Source organism: Carcharhinus amblyrhynchos, chromosome 24 (genome assembly GCF_965287045.1).
Source record: "Carcharhinus amblyrhynchos chromosome 24, sCarAmb.v2.hapA, whole genome shotgun sequence".
Lineage (NCBI taxonomy): Eukaryota > Metazoa > Chordata > Chondrichthyes > Carcharhiniformes > Carcharhinidae > Carcharhinus > Carcharhinus amblyrhynchos.
The window spans coordinates 32,635,344-32,656,691 of NC_137347.1; the positions used below are offsets into that span (position 1 = coordinate 32,635,344).

Below are 21,348 nucleotides of genomic sequence, written 5' to 3' on the forward strand. Positions count from 1 at the left end.
TGGCACGCAAGAAACAATACTCATCACTGCTTGCGAATATGTATGACAATAATAAATCAAATCAAATCAGTGATTTCAGCTGCGGTTGCCAGGGAGAGAGATTAAGCTGGCAGCTAGGGAACAGAATTTATAAAAAGGATCAATAATAATAGCTTTCTTATTTCCAACAGTTAGATGAAGGAAATTTCAGCCCACCAAGCATTGCATGCTGAGCAAGCAGTCTGGTAGTTTAGTGGTAGTAGATAAGAGGTAGTGCTGAGATAGTTTGGATGCTCTCAGCGTGCATGTACCAACTAATGCTGTGTTTTCAAGTGATGTCGCCAAGAGGCAGAACGTGAGGAGAAATGGGGGGATTGAGTGGCATCAATGTCCTGAGGAATATCAGAGTAGCCACGCGGGAACAGCAAGAGAAGCCATTGCAGATTATACTCTGGTTATGATTAGGCAGATAAGAACTAGTTAACAGCAGCTCATTCTGCTGGACCACAAGTGGAGAGAGATTAGGATGCAGGCTTTGGACAGGTTGAGAATGTCGAAGGGAGGATAGTTTACAATATTGTCTCCATCCCCATCATTTTCTTTCATCTCCCCTTTCCTCCTGCCTCTCTCAGGACTTTGCGTACAGCTACATTAACCTCCCCCCCCCCCCGCCCCCCTTCATGTTTTATATTCCATGATCTGGTCGAATGGCGGAGCCGGCTCGAAAGGCTGAATTTGGCTACTTCTGCTCCTGATTCCTACGTTCCAGCCCTCTGGTTATGAAACGTCGACACTGCAGCGATCTTTTAGATAGTGTTTTTTTTTGGAGGGGGGTGGGTTACCTGACTACATTTCCGTCTTCCCGCCCCTCTCTTATCTCTATTGACAGCGAGCTTGAGTGGTGCTGGCGGCGGAGGCGGGATTTCCGGCGCTGTGTTTGAGGGATTGTGACGGGAGAAAAACACGGCGCGCGAGCGGAGCGAGGCTAACGGTCAGTGGCGAGGCACCGGAGCGCGGGAGGGGAGAGTGAGGTAGCGCAGCGTGAGACACATCGAGCCCTGGGTCGGACCGGGAGGGCAGCTTCTGGATTTTGGAGTAAGAATTTATTTAGTTTTTGCTGTGTGGGGGGTGAGTGGTGGTGGCTTTGAGGAAGATCCCGTTTGGGGTTTGTGACCCACCCCTCACTCTCAAGTCGTTGTGCTGATGATCCGAAGGCTGTGTTCAGGGTCTGGGCTGGGGCTGGGCACTCGCTTCGGGGGTGTTCGCCTCTCCAAGCGGTTCGTCTTCCTGATCCTGCTCAGTGCCTTGGTCACCGTGTGCTTCGGGGCCATCTTCTTTCTCCCGGATTCCGTGCGCCTCCGCCGCTTCTTCTTGCTGCCCTCCGAGCCGCAGCGCACGGACAGTGCAGGGAGTGGACTGGGGCTAGCACCCGGAGCAGGACCGGGACCCGCCGTCGCCGGCTTCCGGCACAGGCAGACAGAGGCACACGTCGGTGCCGCTCGGCGAAAGGGGAAGGACCGATTTGGGAAAGAGTCGGTGTTGGAGCAGATCCGCCAGGAGGTGACCGAAAGAGAGCAGAGACTTCGGGGTTCAGAGGACGAGGCAGAGGTGCTGGAAGCCAGCAACAGCCGCTACCCACCACTGCTAGAAGCGGGGACAGAGTCGGCAGATCAGGACGTGAGGAGCCGCCGAGAGAAAGTCAAAGAGGTGAGGATTTAATCTAATGCCGTCTGTGAATAGAAACTAGTGAAAGGCAGAATAGCTAACTAAAGTTACCAATCCAAGATAAAAACCCACTGAAATACTAGCAACTATAAATATACATTGGTATTCAAGTGGTTGTGGGAACGCAATGGAATCGGCTCACGTTATATTGTGTTCACTATCGTTCAGTGCATTGCCATTAATTTGGAGTTCTGGATGTCATAGTGTGAAAGTCCCTTTTATAGATTGTCAGACAGTTGTACTGGAAAATCGTGTCTGATTTACGGTTTTGATAGTCTAATTGATAATTGGATATAACCCAAAACTAGAGAAGTTATTTATGTTTCCAATAATAATTGGGAGGCGAAAAGCACAGAAACAAACTAAAGAATATTAAAAGTACCCAAAGTGGTGTGCCGACATTTCTATTTTTTATAAGTTTTATTGAGATCCAATATGTAGCTTTAAGGAATGGTCCCGCCCCCTTGTCCAGTTGTCAACCACAACACTACCTGAAAATGGACTTCCCACGCTAGATTCAATCCTGCACGCACCTATGATTCCAACAGCAACTTGTGCTTCTTTTAAGGTCAAACCAAATTGACAATCTCAAATTAAATTAGGACAAAGTAAAAGAGGCAGCTCCCCAAAAGGAAGGGGAACAGCCCAAACAAAAGTACAAAGGAAACTTAATGGAAAGATGGTAGGACAGGAGGGTCTCAATGACATTATTGTTACTAGAGAGGCGGTGCTCGACAGACTGGAGGGACTGATTGTGGACAAGTCCCCAGGACCGGATGGAATGCATCCGAGGGTTCTGAAAGAAATGGAGGAGGTGGTAGTGGATGCCTTGGTGGTTATTTTCCAAACATCGCTGGATTCTGGGGAAGTGCCGGAAGATTGGAAAGCGGCTAATGTTACGCCGTTGTTTAAGAAGGGTGGCAGGCAAAAGGCAGGGAATTATAGGCCGGTTAGTTTAACGTCTGTTGTAGGTAAAATGTTAGAATCCGTCATCAAGGAGGAAATTGCGAGGCATCTTGAGGGGAATTGCTTGATAGAGCAGACGCAGCACGGTTTCGTTAAGGGGAAGTCGTGTCTGACAAATTTATTGGAGTTCTATGAGGATGTGTCTAGGGCGGTGGATAGAGGAGAGCCGGTGGATGTGGTCTTTCTTGATTTTCAGAAGGTGTTTGACAAGGTACCTCACAAGAGGTTATTGCAGAAGGTAAGGGGGCATGGAGTTGGGGGTAGGGTGTTAGCGTGGATAGGGGATTGGCTGTCAAATAGGAGGCAGAGAGTGGGGGTCAATGGGTGCTATTCGGATTGGCGGTTGGTGACTAGTGGAGTGCCCCAGGGGTCGGTGCTGGGGTCTCAGCTATTTACCATTTATATAGATGATCTGGAGGAGGGAACCGAGTGTATGGTGTCGAAATTTGCTGATGACACCAAGATTGGTGGAACGGCAAATTGCGCGGAAGGTGTGGAGAGTCTGCAGAAGGATCTAGATAGGCTGGGCGAATGGGCCAGGAAATGGCAAATGGAATTTAATGTTGGCAAGTGCGAGGTGGTCCACTTTGGTAGGAATAATGATAGGAAGGACTATTACGTGGCGAAAAACCGCAGCAGGCGACGGTGCAGAGGGACCTCAGGGTCCTTGTGCATGAGTTGCAAAAACCCAGCCTACAGGTGCAGCAGGTGGTCAGGAAGGCTAATGGGATGCTGGCCTTCATAGCGAGGGGGATTGAATATAAAAGTAGGGAGGTCTTGCTGCAGCTGTATAGGGCACTGGTGAGGCCGCAGCTGGAGTACTGTGTGCAGTTTTGGTCGCCGCACTTACGCAAGGATATTTTGGCCTTGGAGGGAGTGCAGAGGAGGTTTACTAGGCTGATGCTGGAGTTGAGGGGGTTGAGCTATGAGGAGAGGCTGAATAAACTAGGCTTGTACTCGTTAGAGTTTAGAAGAGTGAGGGGAGATCTCATTGAGACGTATAAGATGATGAATGGGATGGATAGGATAGAGGTGGAGAGACTCTTCCTGCTCAGAAAGGACAGTAGGACTAGAGGGCACAGCCTCAAGATAAAGGGAGGGCGGTTTAGAATGGAGTTGAGGAGGAACTTCTTCACTCAAAGGGTGGTGAATCTCTGGAATTCTCTGCCCGTTGAAGTGGTGGAGGCTGCCTCGCTAAATATTTTTAAGACGCGGGTTGATGGGTTTTTGATAAGCGAGGGGATTAAGGGTTATGGGGAGAGGGCGGGAAAGTGGAACTGAGCCACGACAGATCAGCCATGATCTTATTGAATGGCGTGGCAGGCTCGAAGGGCTAGATGGCCTACTCCTCCTATTTCTTATGTTCTTAAGACACATCAAATCAAAATGTGATTGTCGGGGTCTATAACGCACCCCAGCCCCTGTGGTGCCCAGCACAGAAACAGCAACTTGTGCATGGTGATGGCAACACCCTGGGCTAAATTAGGTCAAAGGTACTTTGAAGACCTTTGAATGATGGGAGCTATTCATCTCCCTTACTCATTTATGTAGACATATTAGTTTCACTTGTTTTGAAAGTACATAGTCGCAAAGTTCTTTGTTAGTTTAGCTGAGGTCGTTTGCGCTAGTGCCATTAGATATTGTGGACCAAAAATTGCAATAATCCATATCTTGACACTGCATCCTGAGCGTTATTCCTCAACTTTTTACTCACGTACTTCAAAGAATCAAGAAACACAACACAGAAGGCACAAGTCTGACATACCATCCCTGGCTTTTTGGAAGAGCAGTCATGTTTATTCCCATGCCCCCAGTTTTTTTTTCTGCCCCTGTAAGTTGTTCATCCTCAACTACCAATCCAACTCTTTTTGTAAAGTTTCTTATGAAATTGGGATTTGCCTTTTCAGATTGTGTGCCAGATTCCAACAACTGTGAAAGTAGCAACTCCCTTCTTGATCCTTTACTGATTATTAAAATATGACTTCTTGTTACTGACTCACTCACCCAAAGGAATAGATTTTCCTGTTCTATTAGGCCACTTCTTTACCTTTTCTGCTGCAAAGAGAATAGTTAAACTTTTTCAATCTCTTCATCGCTAAAGTTCTTCATCCCTGGTAGACATCGTCTGTACACCTTGAAATATCAAACTTCAGGAAATGGTCCACAATATTACATCAGAGGCCAAATCAGTGACATATAAAGATTTATGTAAACCTCTTTGTTCTTGCATCCAGTTCCCCTCTTTATAAACCCAAGAAACCCTTTTTGAAACACCTTAACAGCCTGCTGTGCCATCTTTCAGGGATGTGTGTGCCTGCTCATCAAGGTCTCTGTGCTCACTTTTTAAAATCATGCCATTTTATGGCCTAGTCATTCCATGTTAGTTCTCCTGAAGTCTGTCATCACCACGTGTTTTTGCATAGAATGCCTTCAGCCATGCTTTTCTCCATCTGCTCTGTTTGATGTCATCCTGAAGCCAATTCCTATACATGTTCTGCCCTTGTCCTTCTAAGTGGTGAAAGTTGCAGATTTGAGAGATACTGTTAAAGAAGCACAGAATACAGCAGGCTTTGTGTCCTGGTAGTGGATGGGCTGTCCTGGAAGGTATTCAGTGTTCCAGCTGCACCCATCTAGGCAAATGGAAAATATACATTACCGTCTCAATTGCACCTTGTTTGTGGTGAGGTGTCATACAGTGGTCTCTTTGCCATTGGATACCCAGCCTCTGATCTGGCCCTCTGGGTAAAGCAGGAGAGCTGACATGAGTGATGTCAATGAATTTCATGGAAGGTGGTTAGACTCTTGTTGTACATGGATGATGCCCAGCACTTTGTGGCACATAGCCCATTGCCACAAATCATTAATGAACAGCCTTATTTCTGACCTTGTGGGGAAGATCATTGATAAAACAACAGGTGCTAGCTGTGTCTAGAATGGTGTCCTGAAGAATTCTTGCAGCAATGCCCAGGTACTGAAGTGTTTGACTTCCAACATTTACACGTATTCTAGCTATTTTTGCGGCAGCCAGAATTCCCTGCTCTTGCAGCTTCCTGACTATAGCCATCATCCTTTGTGGTAGTTATGACGCCAGCCAGTGGAGACTTTCCTCCCTAATTTCCATTTATTTGAGTTTTATTAGTGCTCTTTGGTGCCATTCTTGTGCCAAAGCTATCTTGATGTCGGAGTAATCATTCTTACACCTTACCTGGAACTTAGCTCTTTCGTCCATGTTTAAACCAAGGCTAGAGCTAAGCAATAGTGCAGAAGTCTAATTGAGCGTTGGTAAGTGGATTACTGGTGAGTAAGTAGCATTTGATGGCACTTTGCTGATTCAGAGACTAACTGGGATGATAATTGGCTGACTTGAGTCTAATCTGGTTAACATGATCAGAACATCTGGGCAAGTTTCTACACTTTCTGGTAGACACCAGTGTTTTGGTGTACTGGAACAGGTTGATCTGAGGTACAATTAGTTTTGGAGCTCAATTTTCGGTGTTACCACTGGGGACTTGTCAGGGCTTTTGACCATTGCTGTGTCTTGTGCAGTCAGCCATTTCTTAATGTTGTGTGGAGTGATTGAATTGGCTGAAGACTGACATCTGGTGTTGGGGATTTTGAGCGATTTCAAGAAGCATCATCCAAAATAAGTACTTGTGGTTGAGGTGGTTGCAGTGCTTTAGCCTTGTCTTTTGAATTGTGATGCTGGACTCTGCTAGCATTAAGGATAGAATGTTCATGGACCCTTTTGTTCCTGTTACTTATTTAATTATCCACGATCATTGTGATGATGCTGAGCCTTTAAGAGATATATTTATATTATGTTTCTTGTAAGGGGTATGTTTGAAATTTAGCTCTGTTTTGCAGGGTGCCAATCTTTCTACAAAACTTTAAAAATTGGTAGCTGGTAGAACAAGCTGCACGGTGACACAGTGGTTAGTGCTGCTGTCTCACAGCGCCAGGGACCAGGGTTCGATTCCTGGCTCGAGTCACTGTCTGTGCAGAGTCTACATTTTCTCCCTGTGTCTGTTTGGGTTTCTTCCGAGTGCTGCAATTTCCTCCCACACTCCAAACATGTGCTGGTTAGGTGGATTGGCCATGCTAAATTCTCCCTCGGTGTACCCGAACAGGTGTGGAATGTGGCAACTAGAGAATTTTCACTAACTTAATTGCAGTGTGAATGTAAGCCCACTTGTGACTAATAAATAAAACTTTAACTTTAAAACAGGATAAACACCTGAGGTATTTCTTTTAAGCTTGAGCTAATGCATTTGTGCTTACTTAGGTTTCCCTGGGTTTTCAGAGCAAAATTTTGATTAAATTGATTGACATGGACGAAGGTGGGAGGAAGTAAACTTGCAAGGAAAAGAATAGTTTTTCTTTCATTTTAAAACATGTAGTTTCCTGCCTGGTTCTGAAAGAAACAAGACTCGCTTTCTTTCACCTGCAGGGAAGTATCGTATCCTCTCAATGCCAAAATAGAAAATTGTTGGGGTCTAACCTGACTTCATAATATACCTTAGGGTTTCTAATCTCGTACCCTAACACCGTTCATGACTGAATATCAATCTTTGTTTTGATCTATTGGTTGTGAGATTGTTTAGCTCATTCCATTACATGTCATTCCATAGTTGCAGCTTTATTAGGTTAGTACTTTATTTTTCAAGTACATTTGGCACTGTACACGGCTAACTGAACAAGGGTTGATCACCTGATTTATTGATCGAAGAGTGAGGAATTACAAAGCTATAGATTGGATTTTGTGGCAGGAAAGCACTCTGCTGGCTCATTAGTATCTTATGGTTGGCTTCTTTTGAGCTGCTAGCTCTCTTCATGAATCTATCCCGTTCGGTACAGTGGTAGTGCATAGGCCGTTACTATGAAAGCAGTACTTGATCTCCAAAGGGACAGTGAGACATTAGGGACATCTTGGCAGATAGATTGGTGAGGCTGAACACACATTATTCACATGTTGATTCCTTTGCCATATTTTGCAAGTCCATACTAACAGCTATGTTCTTTAGGTTTTTGCCAGCTGGTTTAATTTTTTTAAAAAACTCATTCAGGGGATATGGGCTTCGCTATTTATTGCCGCTCCCTAATTGCTCTTGAAGCAACCGGCTTGCTAGGCCATTTAAGAGGGAATTTAAAAGTCAAACATGTTGGTTAGTCTGGAGTCACATGCTTAGGTAAGAGTGGTAGATTTCTTTCTGTAAAGGACATTATTGAACCAGGTAGGTTTTTATGATAATTGACATAATCAGACCTTTAATTCCAAATTTTTATCAAATTTAAAATTTCATAATTTTGTTCCCAGAACATTGCCGTGAGTCTGTGAATTACTAGTCCAATGACAATACCACTATGCTGCTGCTGACGACACACCACCACCCCCCCGCCCCCACAGATACACACACACACACCACCCCCCCCCATACTGCAGTGTCACACTAGATGGTAGACATTGACTTTCGCCCACCCTGAGTGTATTCTTTGCCCTTGCTATCCTTATTGTCCTCCAAGTGGTATTCAACGTGGAGGAGTACTGATGCACCAGCTGAGGGATGGATGGCAGTAGTGATAATCAGAAGGAAGTTCAATTTGAAACCATAAGACTTCATGAGTAATGGACTCCCAGGTTCGCATCCACTCGACTATGCCCACTCCTATGGGCCATCCCTGAGATGTTGGCAGGTAGATATGATTTTGAGCATGTGATTGTCATGCTGTTACTTGACAATGTGGAATAATGCTCCCAACTTTAGTATCAGTTCCTAGATGTTAGTGAAATTATCTTTGCTTGGTTGATTGCATTTGCCTCTGCTGTAACTGAATTGTTTGTTTTTGTTATGGTAGCTTGACATGGCCTAACAAGCCATTGCATTATATCCAAGGGCAGTTAAAAATCACAACCTATATGGTTGTGTATCTGGACTCACATATAGGCCAGATCAGGTCAGATCTGTTGAATGGTGGAACAAACTTCACAGGCTCCTCTCAAGAATCTTATTTTCATTTATTTTTCCATGGTGTGTGTTCCATGAAGTATGTTGACTATTATTTGTTATCAACAGTACAGTTATTTTAAGTCTATTTGAAGTTTGCTAATTACTTGGGTAAGTTTGTTCTTATAAGGGGGGGAGGGAGAAGAGAGGAGGGGTGTGTGTGTGTTAAATTGACTGCTTCTGTTGTGCAGCTTATCAATTCAACCTTATTTGGGATCTGTCACCAATATAAGGAAAAACAATGCATTTTAGTAATGCAAGAAGTTTGAACTAAAACCAAAAAAATGTTGGGATTACCCATGGGTCTGGTAATATCTCTGAGCTGGATTTTACACTTCTCCCACCAGCAAGTTTGAAGGCAAGGGAGACGTGATGTAAAATTTTGGGGGCAGGTCATCTATACTGAGGAACTGAGCCAAGACAGATCAGCCATGATCTTATTGAATGGCGGGGCAGGCTCGAAGGGCTAGTTGGCCTACTCCTGCTCCTATTTCTTATGTTCTTATCTACTGCATATTCATTGTTGCTTCTGCTTCCACTGCAATGGCATTTGGTGGCCCAGCTGTCAGTGGGCCAATTGAGGCTCTAAAGTGGGTAATTAATTTCCACTTGGCACCCAAAGAAACCCCAAGCACTCGACCAAATCCTGATCCAATGCTGAATGCCTCTGTCCTAAAGGACTGGAAAGTTTCTAACTGCTGGCTGACTGTTCTTTGAAGCAGGACTTTGTGATCCAGAAGGCAGAAATTCTGCCTAAAGCCCATAAACAGCCAATTGAATTTTTAGCTAAAGAGCAGTTTGGGGTGAGAAATCAGCACCTCTTACAATTCAACCCAAAGATTCAGGCTGGTGACCCTTTTTTTTAGAACTAAGAATGCTAAAGGATGTAATTTTTTTCCACTAAAGAGGGAAACGGGGATGCAGGTGTGGGAGAAAAGAAAAAGATGCGGAAAGAAAGGATATTAGAATGGGAGTCTGCAAGAATTAAAATAGCAAAAGGGGTACTAGTGAAAGGCAAATTGAGTAAGTAATGGAACAAGTAAAGAAATAAAGGTATGTTGTGAGGAGGTGTAAATGGGAAGGCAGAATCAAGACCCACCGTTGGCATACAAGCAAAGGAAGCTTTTGATCGGAAATGTTGAACTTGGAGACTCCAAAAGGCCGGGTTGGGAGATGGGTTGCTGTTCCTTGAGCAATATATGTATGTGTTTGATTGAACTGTGAAGTATTTTATTGATTATTTCTCCAGTTATGTTGAACTGTTATGTTGTGATATTTTCCTGTGTTGAAATTCAGTTTATTTGAATTTTGTTCAGTGAATGATTTCCTTGTCGATAGGAACACTTACTTTAAGATACATCAACTTGTCATCATCTGTTTCAGCTTGCTGGTCGTCTAGAGGTTTGGACTTAATGCATTATTTCAACTGTCATCTTTTCATTGGTAGCTTCTTGGTAGTTGATTTTCAGTCATGCTTTGTTATTGTTATCTAATTTGGCTCCCAGATATGGACTTGGAGTTGTTTAGATCATGGCCATTGAATCCATTGTAGTTCATAATTAGTTTCTCGCTTTCATGTATTTGTTCTTCAGTGAAACCTTCAGATCCCCCTCATTGCTGTTAGTTTCTGGTTTGAGTGTTACACAGGGCATATTTCCAAGAGTTTTTGATTGTTGATTTATCACTTCCTGCCAGCAAAGGGCCCATACATAAATTTCCTCTTTCACTTTGAGTTTACTCAGTCAAACTGCCACATTGTCCTTACTATCTATCAAAGTTTTATTTTTTAGTCGATTGCATTTGGTATTCTTACAAAATGTTACCAGGTGTTCTGGGGATGAATGTGCAGAAAAAACATGTGTAAAACTGCAAAATGACCTCATTTGGTTTTGTCTGAGATGTTTTGTGACATTTTGTACAAATTCAGTATGGCACCAGTCTTCAAAAATTGGTGTAGCCATACAGACTTTAAAGTTATTTGAGTATTGACATGGTAGTGATTTTAGGTTCAAATGATGGAAGCAGTGTGGTTTTGTAATTTTTGCAACTAGTTTTGTTGCAGTAAAGGAGTACTCTTGTCCTCTTTCATCCCAAATCTACTTTAATTCATTGTAGTGGATCTTTTCAAAATGTGTGCTCATTTAGTGCCTTCCCATCTCTGGTCAATGCTTCATTGTGGTGATTTCAGATTTTCTCTTTCATGACTCGTTAGTCATTATTTCATGGTGATCACTGTATGTTTATCAATGCAAGTACAGATGGCCCTATTCTAAATTTGACCCTTTGTTTTTGCAGAGAAAAACAATACACATTTACAATGGAAGCATTTCACTGTGTAATCTTTATTTAGTCATAGGTCTGCCATGTCATTGGTTTTCAATCTAATTCATTTTATCAAAAATTATTAAACTGGCTGTGAAAACATAACCAATAATTTAGCAGTTAATGAAGAACAGGTTTCTGAATATTAAATATATATTTAAATTCATTTTTCCATATAAAATGTGACTTGAAATTAAAACATAAGAACATAAGAAATAGGAGCAGGAGTAGGCCATCTAGCCCCTTGAGCCTGCCTCGCCATTCAACAAGATCATGGCTGATCTGAAGTGGATCAGTTCCACTTTCCCGCTTTCTCCCCATAACCCTTAATTCCCTTGTCTGTCAAAAACTTGTCTACCCGTGACTTAGATATGTTCAGCGAGGTAGCCTCCACCACTTCAATGGGCAGAGAATTCCAGAGACTCACCCTCTCAGTGAAAAAGTTCCTCCTCAACTCTGAACTTAACTGCCCCCCCTATTTTGAGGCTGTGCCCTCTAGTTCTGCTATCCTTTCTAAGCTGGAAGAATCTCTCTACCTCTACCCTATCTAGCCCCTTCATTATCTTGTAAGTCTCTATAAGAGCCTCCCTCAGCCTTCTAAATTCTAACGAGTACAGACCCAGTCTATTCAATCTCTCTTCATAGGCTAACCCCCTCATCTCTATTATCAGCCTAGTGAACCTTCTCTGTACCCTCCAACGCCAATATATCCTTTCGCAAATGCGGTGACCAAAACTGCACAGAGTACTCCAGTTGCGGCCTCACCAGTACCCTGTACAGTTGCAGCAAGACGTCCCCGCTTTTATATTCTATCCCCCTCGCTATAAAGGCCAACATTCCATTCGCCTTCTTGATCACCTGCTGCACCTGCAGACTGAGTTTTTTTATTCGTGCACAAGAACCCCCAGGTCCCTCTGCACTGCAGCATGCTGCAGCTTTTCGCCCTTTAAATAATAATCCCTCCTACTATTATTTCTACCAAAGTGGATAACCTCACATTTGCTAATGTTGTACTCCATCTGCCAGGTCCTCGCCCACTCACTCAGCCTATCCAGATCTCTCTGCAGACTTTCTGTGCCTTCCACGCAATTTGCTTTTCCGCTCATCTTCGTGTCATCAGCAAATTTTGTTACCCTACACTCAGCCCCCTCCTCCCAGATCATCTGTGTAAATGGTAAACAGTTGAGGCCCCAGCACCTATCCCTGCGGCACTCCACTAGTCACCAACTGCCAACCAGAATAGCACCCATTGATTCCAACTCTCTGCTTCCTGTTAGACAACCAATCCTCAGTCCACACTAACACCTTACCCCCAACTCCGTGCACCCTAACCTTTTGCAGCAACCTTTTGTAAGGCACCTTCTCAAACGCCTTCTGGAAATCTAAAAACGCCACATCTACCAGTTCCCCTCTGTCTACCGCACTAGTCACATCCTCATAGAAATCCAATAAATTCATTAAACACGACTTCCCCTTCACAAATCCGTGCTGCATCTGCTTCAACAGTTCAACAGTTTCATGGAATACAGTGCAAAAGAGGCTTTTGGCATTTTGATTTGATTTGATTTATCATTGTCACATAATAGTATACAGTGAAAAGTATTGTTTCTTTCATGCTATACAAACAAAGCATACCATTCATTCAGAAGGAAACAAGCGTCTGCAAAATGTAGTGTTACAGTCATAGCTAGGGTGTGGAGAAAGATCAACTTAATGCAAAGTAGGTCCGTTCAAAAGTCTGGCAGCAGGGAAGAAGCTGTTCTTGAGTTGATTGGTACATGATGTCAGACTTTTATACCCTTTTTTCCCCAACAGAAGAAGGTGGGAGAGAGAATGTCCAGAGTGCGTAGGGTCATTGATTATGCTGACTGCTTTGCCGAGGCAGCAGGAAGTATAGACAGAGTCAATTGATGGGAGGCTGATTTGCGTGATGGATTGGGCTACATTCTTGATTTTTTTTTCGTAGTTTCTTGTGGTCTTGGGCAGAGCAGGAGCCATACCAAGCTGTGATGCAACCAAAAAGAATGCTTTCTATGGTGAATCTGTAAACGTTGGTGAGAGTCGTAGCTGACATGCCAAATTTCCTTAGCCTTCTGAGAAAGTAAAGGCATTGGTGGGCTTTCTTCACTGTAGTGTTGGCATGGGGGGACCAGGACAAGTTAGTGATCTAGACACTAAAAGATACAACCCACTATGGTGGTGTGGTCAGCAAACTTAAAAATCAAATTGAAGGGGAATTTGGCCACAGTCATAAATGTATAAGGAGTATAGTAGGAGGCTGAGAATACAGCTTTGTGGGACACCAGTGTTATGGATGAACACATGAAAGGTCTTAACCTGCCCACTGAATCCCACTTGCCAGCGCTTGGCCCATAGCCTTGAATGTTATGGTATGCCAACTACTCATCCAGGTACTTTTTAAAGGATGTGAGGCATCCTGCCTCCACCACCCTCCCAGGCAGTGCCGTCCGGACCATCACACCTTCTGGGTAAAGAGTTTTTCTTCAAATCCCCCCTAAACTTCCCACCCCTCACTTTTAACTTGTGTCACCTCATAAATGATCCTTCAACTCAAGGGAACAACTGCTCCCTATCAACCTTGTCCATGTCCTCAAAATCTTGGACACCTCAATCAGGTCACCCCTCAGTCTTCTCAGCTACAGGGAAAATAAGCCAAGTCTCTCCTTATAACTTAAATGTTCCATCCCAGGCAACATCCTGGTGAATTTCTTCTGCATCCCTTCCAGCGTGATCACATCATTTCTATAATGTGGTGACCAGAATGGCACACAATACTCCAGCTGTGGACTCACCAAAGTTCTATGCAACTCCATCATGACCTCTTTGTTTTTGTAATCTATACCAGGATTGATAAAGGTGAGTGTGCCATATGCATTCTTCACCCTATTAACCTGCCTTTCCGCCTTCAGGGATCTATGGACAAATATGCCAAGGTTCCTTTGTTCTTCAGGACTTTCCACTGTCAGATCTTTCAGAGGATACTTCCTTGTCAAATTACTCCTTCCAAATGTACCACCTCACACTTTACAGGGTTAAATTCCATCTGCCACTTATCCGCCCATTTGACCATCTCGTCTATATCCTCCTGTAACCCACGACACTCAAATTCAGTTAATCACTTGACCAATCTTTGTCTCATTGGCAAACTTACTGACCCCTACCCTCACAAATGTCATTTATATAAGTGACAAACAACAGAGGGCCTAGCACAGATCCCCATGGTACGCCACTGGTCACTGGCTTCCATCACTAAAGCAGCCATCTGTCATTGCCCTCTGTCTCCTACCGTTAAGCCAATTATGAATCCACCTTATCAGATTACCCTATGTCCCATGTGGATTTGCCTTCTTAATAATTCTCCCATGTGGGATTTTGACAAAGGCTTTGCTAAAATCCATGTTAACTACATCAACTATACTACCCTCATCTCCGTACCAGGTTACATGCTCAAAGAATTCAATCAAATTTGTTAGGCATGACCTTCCTCTGACAAAACCATGCTGATGATCCCTGATCAAACCTTGCTTCTCCAAATGGAGATAGACTGTCTCCTTCAGAATCTTCTCCAGTAGTTTCCCAACCAGAGATGTGAGACTCACTAGTCTGTCGTTCCCTGGCTTGTCTATAACCTTTCTTAAATAGTGGGACCATACTTATTTAATTTTGTTCGGTTTGTTTGACAATTAATTCTAAATGAAAATTTTAGGGTCTAACATGGACTTGCATTATACCAAGTTTGTTCTGTATTGAATTGCGTTATTGTTGCCGCAGTGTATTAAGCTGCGTTATTTTACAGCCAAAGACATGCATTCAGGCACATTCATTTCACAAATTAATTCCACTAACTTTCTTGGTTATGATGAAAAGTCATTGGCCCAAATCCAGAACCTACCTTCTTCTCCACAGAAGCTATATAAACATAAGAAATAGGAGCAGGAGTAGGCCAACTAGCCCTTCGAGCCTGCCCCGCCATTCAATAAGATCATGGCTGATCTGTCATGGTTCAGTTCCACATTCCTGCCCTCTCCCCATAACCCTTAATCCCCTCTCTTATCAAAAACCCATCAACCCGCGTCTTAAAAATATTTAGCGAGGTAGCCTCCACCACTTCAACGGGCAGAGAATTCCAGAGATTCACCACCCTTTGAGTGAAGAAGTTCCTCCTCAACTCTGTTCTAAACCGCCCCCCCCCTTTATCTTGAGGCTGTGCCCCCTAGTCTTACTATCCTTTCTGAGCGGGAAGAGTCTCTCCACCTCTATCCTATCCATCCCATTCATCATCTTATACGTCTCAATGACCAATATGACCTGCTGAGATTTTCTAGCATTTTCAGATTTCCGCATCTGTACTCTTTGAACTGGGGTTCTGCTCACCAATGACATAATATGATATATTCCATAAATTGATATTTCTAACTTCAGTACATAACCTCCCTCCTGTTCACTTGCTCCAATCTTTCAGATTTTTGCCGCTATGGTAACTTGAACTACCTGAGAGCTAAAGTAATATGTTTAATTTATGCCACACCAAAGGTTATTTCTTTAACAAAAAGGTCAGAAATCCTCAAATGAGCTTCTAGAAGATCATAGTCTTGCAGCTGCAGAAATGACTTTATTGGTAGAGGACTGTTCGGATACTACCCAAACTACCTGTACAAATACATGATTAGTGTTTGATGTGTAAACAATGATGCCCATAAAATATGAATTTCAGTTGAAAGAAAAGTTAATAAGAGATTACTGTTTTTGGCTGAGATTAAGCATCAGATCAAACCCAAGATGGGGTGCGGTGTCTCATCTTGTCAGCTTAGATCTTGTTTGTCTCACTTGTGGGGACAATGAATGGCATTCAATTGGATTTTGAATTTGGGTTTTGGTGCAAGCAAGGAATGAATTTGGGTCTTTTCAGTCTGCTCTGAGCATTGGCTTTGTAATCTTAAGAATGGAGTAAAAAAGTAGAACAAAACACAGTCTTAAAACAACTTCTGTTGGACTACTTTGACTCGTGCTAGAAATTGACTTGCACAAAAATAGCTAACTAAAAATTCAAGTAAACAAAATTAATGGGTAATTTTGAATTCACTGGTTGTATGGAATTTGACTTTTTCCTTGATCCCTGGAGATAATAAATCAAGTTCAAGGATCAATGTAGCATTGCAGTCCACACTAATCAACCAAATCTATACTATCTACTAGTGTAGATAGTGTTTCTACCAGCACTAATCCTAGTTTTTTACTTGTTTGCCTAATTTTCAAAGGCAATAACTGATCTTGTAGTAACTTCTGTTGGGGTTTTATTCAATATGTCCACAAAAATTAGGAAACATTTTTATAACTCTGATTTTACTTGCCTTTAATAATTATGTGGCTTTATGATCAGTAGTTTAGTTAACCTGTTTGCACTTAGATTGTCCACAGTTGTTGTTATTTTACAAGTGTAATAGTACAGGATGATCTCTAAACATAAAATCTGGTTATCTGTTCCTTAATATGTTAAAGCCCTGAACATCTTGGTCTTAAAATATTTAGGTGCAGTCAATTAGGAAAAAAGTGCTGGTGGTTGGCAGCATTAATTAAAGATTCCATCACAGCGCTAGAATATAGGGTTGATGCAAAAACTGAGCTGTTACAAAAACTGAGTTCAAGAAATTAAGGTTAAAGAAGAAAAGTGGGACTTTAACTCCTATTTAAAAGTATAATATGGACTGCTGAATAGTGGAAAGTCAATAGATGAAAGAGTAGATAAATTTTAAAAAAATGATCAAATGTCATAATAATCAGCCTAGCAGGAGAGAGTCAACGATCAGGGAGTGTCACTTCCTGGCCTTTTGGCTAAGATCAAGCCCAAGATGGGGTGCAATGCCTTATTTTGTTAGCTTGCATCTTGTTCGCCTCTCTTGAGGGGATCTTGAATTAGATTCAGTTGGAGTTTCTTAATACCGGCAATTTTAAGTATTACTTCGATAATATGAAATCTGGAACGAACAAGTAGGCCTGAGTGGTCAGTTTCCTTGTTGAAGTTTTTTGCCAATACGATATTGTCAGATGAGCAAGATGCAAGTAAAGTTTGGAATTGCATTTCAGGGCTGAAGGTGAAGATTTCTTGAACAAAAAATGACTAATATGCTTTGTAAAAGGCAACTACCTTGTCCATATAAGGAAATTTGTAACATACACACCCATGGATCTGGAGCTATATTTTTCTAAAGTGATACAATTGTGTATTTTTTGTAACCTCTTATAAATATTCAAAATATTTTGAAATCCATGATTGTCAGAACTAATTGTGAAAACTACATTGAGCATTTAGTTCTGAATCCCTTAATAAATTATTTAAAGAAAGTTAATGTGCTGTAGGATTCCTATACTTATGATAATACAGCACTAGCAATACAGTATTTGTTAATTGTTTATATGGATAGGATTGTTAAGGTAACTGAGTAATGAGTACTTGTGTATTAAAATCCTGGTTTCTTTCGCAGCTTGACTCCATTATGTGCATGAGGCACAGAAAGACAACTCAGCTGTACACAACACAATTGAAATGGAATTCTTGTACAAGCAATTATCAAACTTCCAGCAATGTCCTTTGTTTTATTCTGGTGACTGTTATTCCTTCTGTGGGAATGTATTTCTACAAAGAACTGTTCTATCTCATCTGCTGTGGTGCAGATATTTAACAAATCTTAAGTATGGCATCGAGTCAAGGCTGTGCAAGCAGTGAATTGAGGCAATTGAGAAAAGACTGTTCAAAGTGGAAATATGTAGCAGAATGATGGGGGGTGGTGAGGGCAATGTCCTAGGGCAGGGGAAGAAGCAGAATAAAGTTATAGGTGGAATTGCATAAATCAGTATAGGAATAAGGGGCAGACAGGGCCCACTCAGCAGAGGGGATGCCAATGCCATAGAAACATATTGGGGACGCCGCAGAGGTGGGAGTTAAATGGTCTATCACTAACCAAAGTTGAAAGATGGAAATAAAAATATTTAAACATTTAATATTACAAAAATACTTTTCAAACTAAAAAAATACAAGTTTATCAACAGATGTGATGCTTTGGAATAATGGGGTTATTCAGGTGGCACAATGGTTAGCACTGCTGCCTCACAGCGTTAGGGACCCAATTCAATTCTGGCCTCGCTCTGTGTGGAGTTTGCACATTCTCCCCGTGTGTGTGCAGGTTTCCTGTCACAGCCCAAAGATGTGTGGTTAGGTTGATTGGACATGCTAAATTAACCCTACTGTTGGGGATTAGCAGGGAAAATATGAGAGGTCGCAGGCAGAGCGCCTGGGTGGGATTGTGGTTGGTGAAGACTCGATAGGCCAAATGGCCTTGTCCTGCACTGCAGGGATTCTGTGACTAATGTGATTTGCTAGTGCAATTTTGTGACCTGGTTTTGCAGTTGTATTATGATGTTGATATAAGCAGCTCTATTCTGAGCAAGAATATAGTGATATGTGATTGGAAAATCTGGTGGTTATGTAGCCGCATAATACACAAAGATCAAAAATGGATTCATAAAAATCTGTATAACCATTTACCAAAGCAGAGAACTTTACCAATTCTACAGTATATGAGGGGATTGTCAGGATAGTGGATAACTTAAAATTAAAGAGGTACGTGAAAAGCTAACATGTCTTAAGAGGCAAAAAGCTGCAGCATGCTACGGTGCAGAGGGACCTGGGGGTCCTTGTGCATGAGTCTCAAAAACCCAGTCTGCAGGTGCAGCAGGTGATCAAGAAGGCGAATGGAATGTTGGCCTTTATAGCGAGGGGGTTAGAATATAAAAGTAGGGAAGTCTTGCTGTAACTGTACAGGGTACTGGTGAGGCCGCAGCTGGAGTACTGTGTGCAGTTTTGGTCGCCGCATTTGCGCAAGGATATATTGGCCTTGGAGGGAGTGCAGAGGCGGTTCACTCGGCTGATACTGGAGATGAGGGGGTTGAACTGTGAAGAGAGACTAAATAGACTGGGTCTGTACTCGTTGGAGTTTAGAAGAATGAGGGGGGAATCTTATCGAGATGTATAAGATAATGAAGGGGATGGATAGGGTAGAGATAGAGAGATTCTTCCCGCTTAGAAAGGATAGCAGGACTCGTGGGTACAGCTTCAAGATAAGGGAGGGGGGTGCAATTTAGATCAGAGTTGAGGAGGAACTTCTTCGCTCAAAGGGTGGTGAATCTCTGGGATTCTCTGCCCGTTGAAGTGGTGGAGGCTACCTCGCTAAATATATTTAAGTCACAGGTAGATAGGTTTTTGATAGACAAGGGAATTAAGGGTTATGGGGAGAGCGCGGGAAAGGGGAACTGATCCACTTCAGATCAGCCATGATCTTATTGAATGGTGGGGCAGGCTCGAAGGGCTAGATGGCCTACTCCTGCTCCTATTTCTTATGTTCTTAAGGTGGATAATTGAACTTGCCCAGATGAATTGCATCCTAGTTTGCTGGAAGTTTGATAAATATTGCCAAGGTGCTGATGATCCTCCTTGGGTACAGAGTAGTTCCAGGGGTTATTAAAGTTACATCCTTCTTCAGAAAAAGGGAGAAGGATAAACTTGGCAATTATAACCCTGTTAACTTGCTGTCAGTAGATTTTATGAAGAATAATCCAGGACAAAATTAACAGCCACTTGAACAACCATAGACCACTAAAGAGGAGGGATTTGTTAAAAGCACGTTTGACTAATTTGTTTTGATGAACTAACAAAGATTAGATGAGGACACTGCAATTGATGTGTGTATGGACTTCCCAGAGGTATTTGACGAAGTGTCACATATAAGTTTGTTAGTAAAATTGAAACTCAGTTTAAAGGGGGGCAAGTGCATAAGAACATAAGAACATAAGAAATAGGAGCAGGAGTAGGCCATCTAGCCCTTTGAGCCTGCCCCGCCATTCAATAAGATCATGGCTGATCTGTCGTGGTTCAGTTCCACATTCCCGCCCTCTCCCCATAACCCTTAATCCCCTCGCTTAACAAAAACCCATCAACCTGCGTCTTAAAAATATTTAGCGAGGCAGCCTCCACCACTTCAACGGGCAGAGAATTCCAGAGATTCACCACCCTTTGAGTGAAGAAGTTCTTCCCCAACTCCGTTCTAAACTGCCCCCCCTTTATCTTGAGGCTGTGCCCCCTAGTCCTACTGTCCTTTCTGAGCGGGAAGAGTCTCTCCACCTCTATCCTGTCCATCCCATTCATCATCTTATATGTCTCAATGAGATCTCCCCTCATTCTTCTAAACTCTAACGAGTACAAGCCTAGTTTATTCAGCCTCTCCTCATAGCTCAACCCCCTCAACTCCGGCATCAGCCTAGTAAACCTCCTCTGCACTCCCTCCAAGGCCAAAATATCCTTGCATAAGTACGGCGCCCAAAACTGCACACAGTACTCCAGCTGCGGCCTCACCAATGCCCTATACAGCCGCAGCAAGACCTCCCTACTTTTATATTCAATCCCCCTTGCTATGAAGGCCAGCATCCCATTTGCCTTCCTGACCACCTGCTGCACCTGCAGGCTGGGTTTTTGCGACTCAGGCACAAGGACCCCGAGGTCCGTCTGCACTGTCGCCTGCTGCAGTTTTTTGCCATGTAAGTAGTAATCCTTCCTACCATTATTCCTACCAAAGTGGACCATCTCACACTTGCCAACATTAAATTCCATTTGCCAGTTCTTGGCCCATTCGCCCAGCCTATCTAAATCCTTCTGTAGACTCTCCACACCCTCTGCGCAATTCTTGGATAACAACAGGTTTAATGGACAGAAAATAGTTGTAGTGAATGGTTGTTTTTTTAAGGCCATATGAGAACAGGAGTAGGCATTGAGCCTGTTACATCAATCAATTAATTCATAGCTGATCTGTAATCCAACTTCACATATCTGCTTTAGCCTTTGTCTCATGTCCCTTACTACACTTAGTTAATAAAAAAAATCTATCAATCTCAGTTTGCAGAAGGGTTTCAAACTTTTAAACCTTCTAATTTCACTCCTGAAACATCTAGTTTTGGACTAAGCTCCATAGTTGTAGGCTCTCCAATCAGGAAAACAGTTTCTATTTATTGTATCTGTTTCCTTAACTGGCTTGAAATCTTTGATTGAGACAATGAGTAACCATCTAACTTCTGTGGCGTATACAACCTTGTTTAACTCTCCTCATAATTTAAACCTTGGAGGCTGGGTATTCTGGTAAATCTTTGCTGCATGCCCTCACATGCCAGTATTTGCTTCTGAAGCTATGATGCTCAGAACTGCGCATGGACTCCACTATTTCTTTTAGCTGTAGCACAAATTTCACCATCTTGTATTTTAGTTCTTTAGGCCAGCATTCATTAACCT

General features: G+C 42.7%; 1 protein-coding gene across 1 annotated transcript in view; it reads left to right on the forward strand.

The window, feature by feature from the left end:
• Window positions 1-924: 924 nt before the first annotated feature.
• The window catches only part of LOC145357997 (mannosyl-oligosaccharide 1,2-alpha-mannosidase IA-like), a 139,237-nt gene continuing 118,813 nt past the window's right edge, over window positions 925-21,348 (forward strand). The window contains exon 1 of the mRNA XM_080211663.1: window positions 925-1,686. Coding sequence (XP_080067789.1) covers window positions 1,183-1,686 — 504 coding nt within the window. The 5' untranslated portion in view covers window positions 925-1,182. The remainder of the gene's footprint in view (window positions 1,687-21,348) is intronic.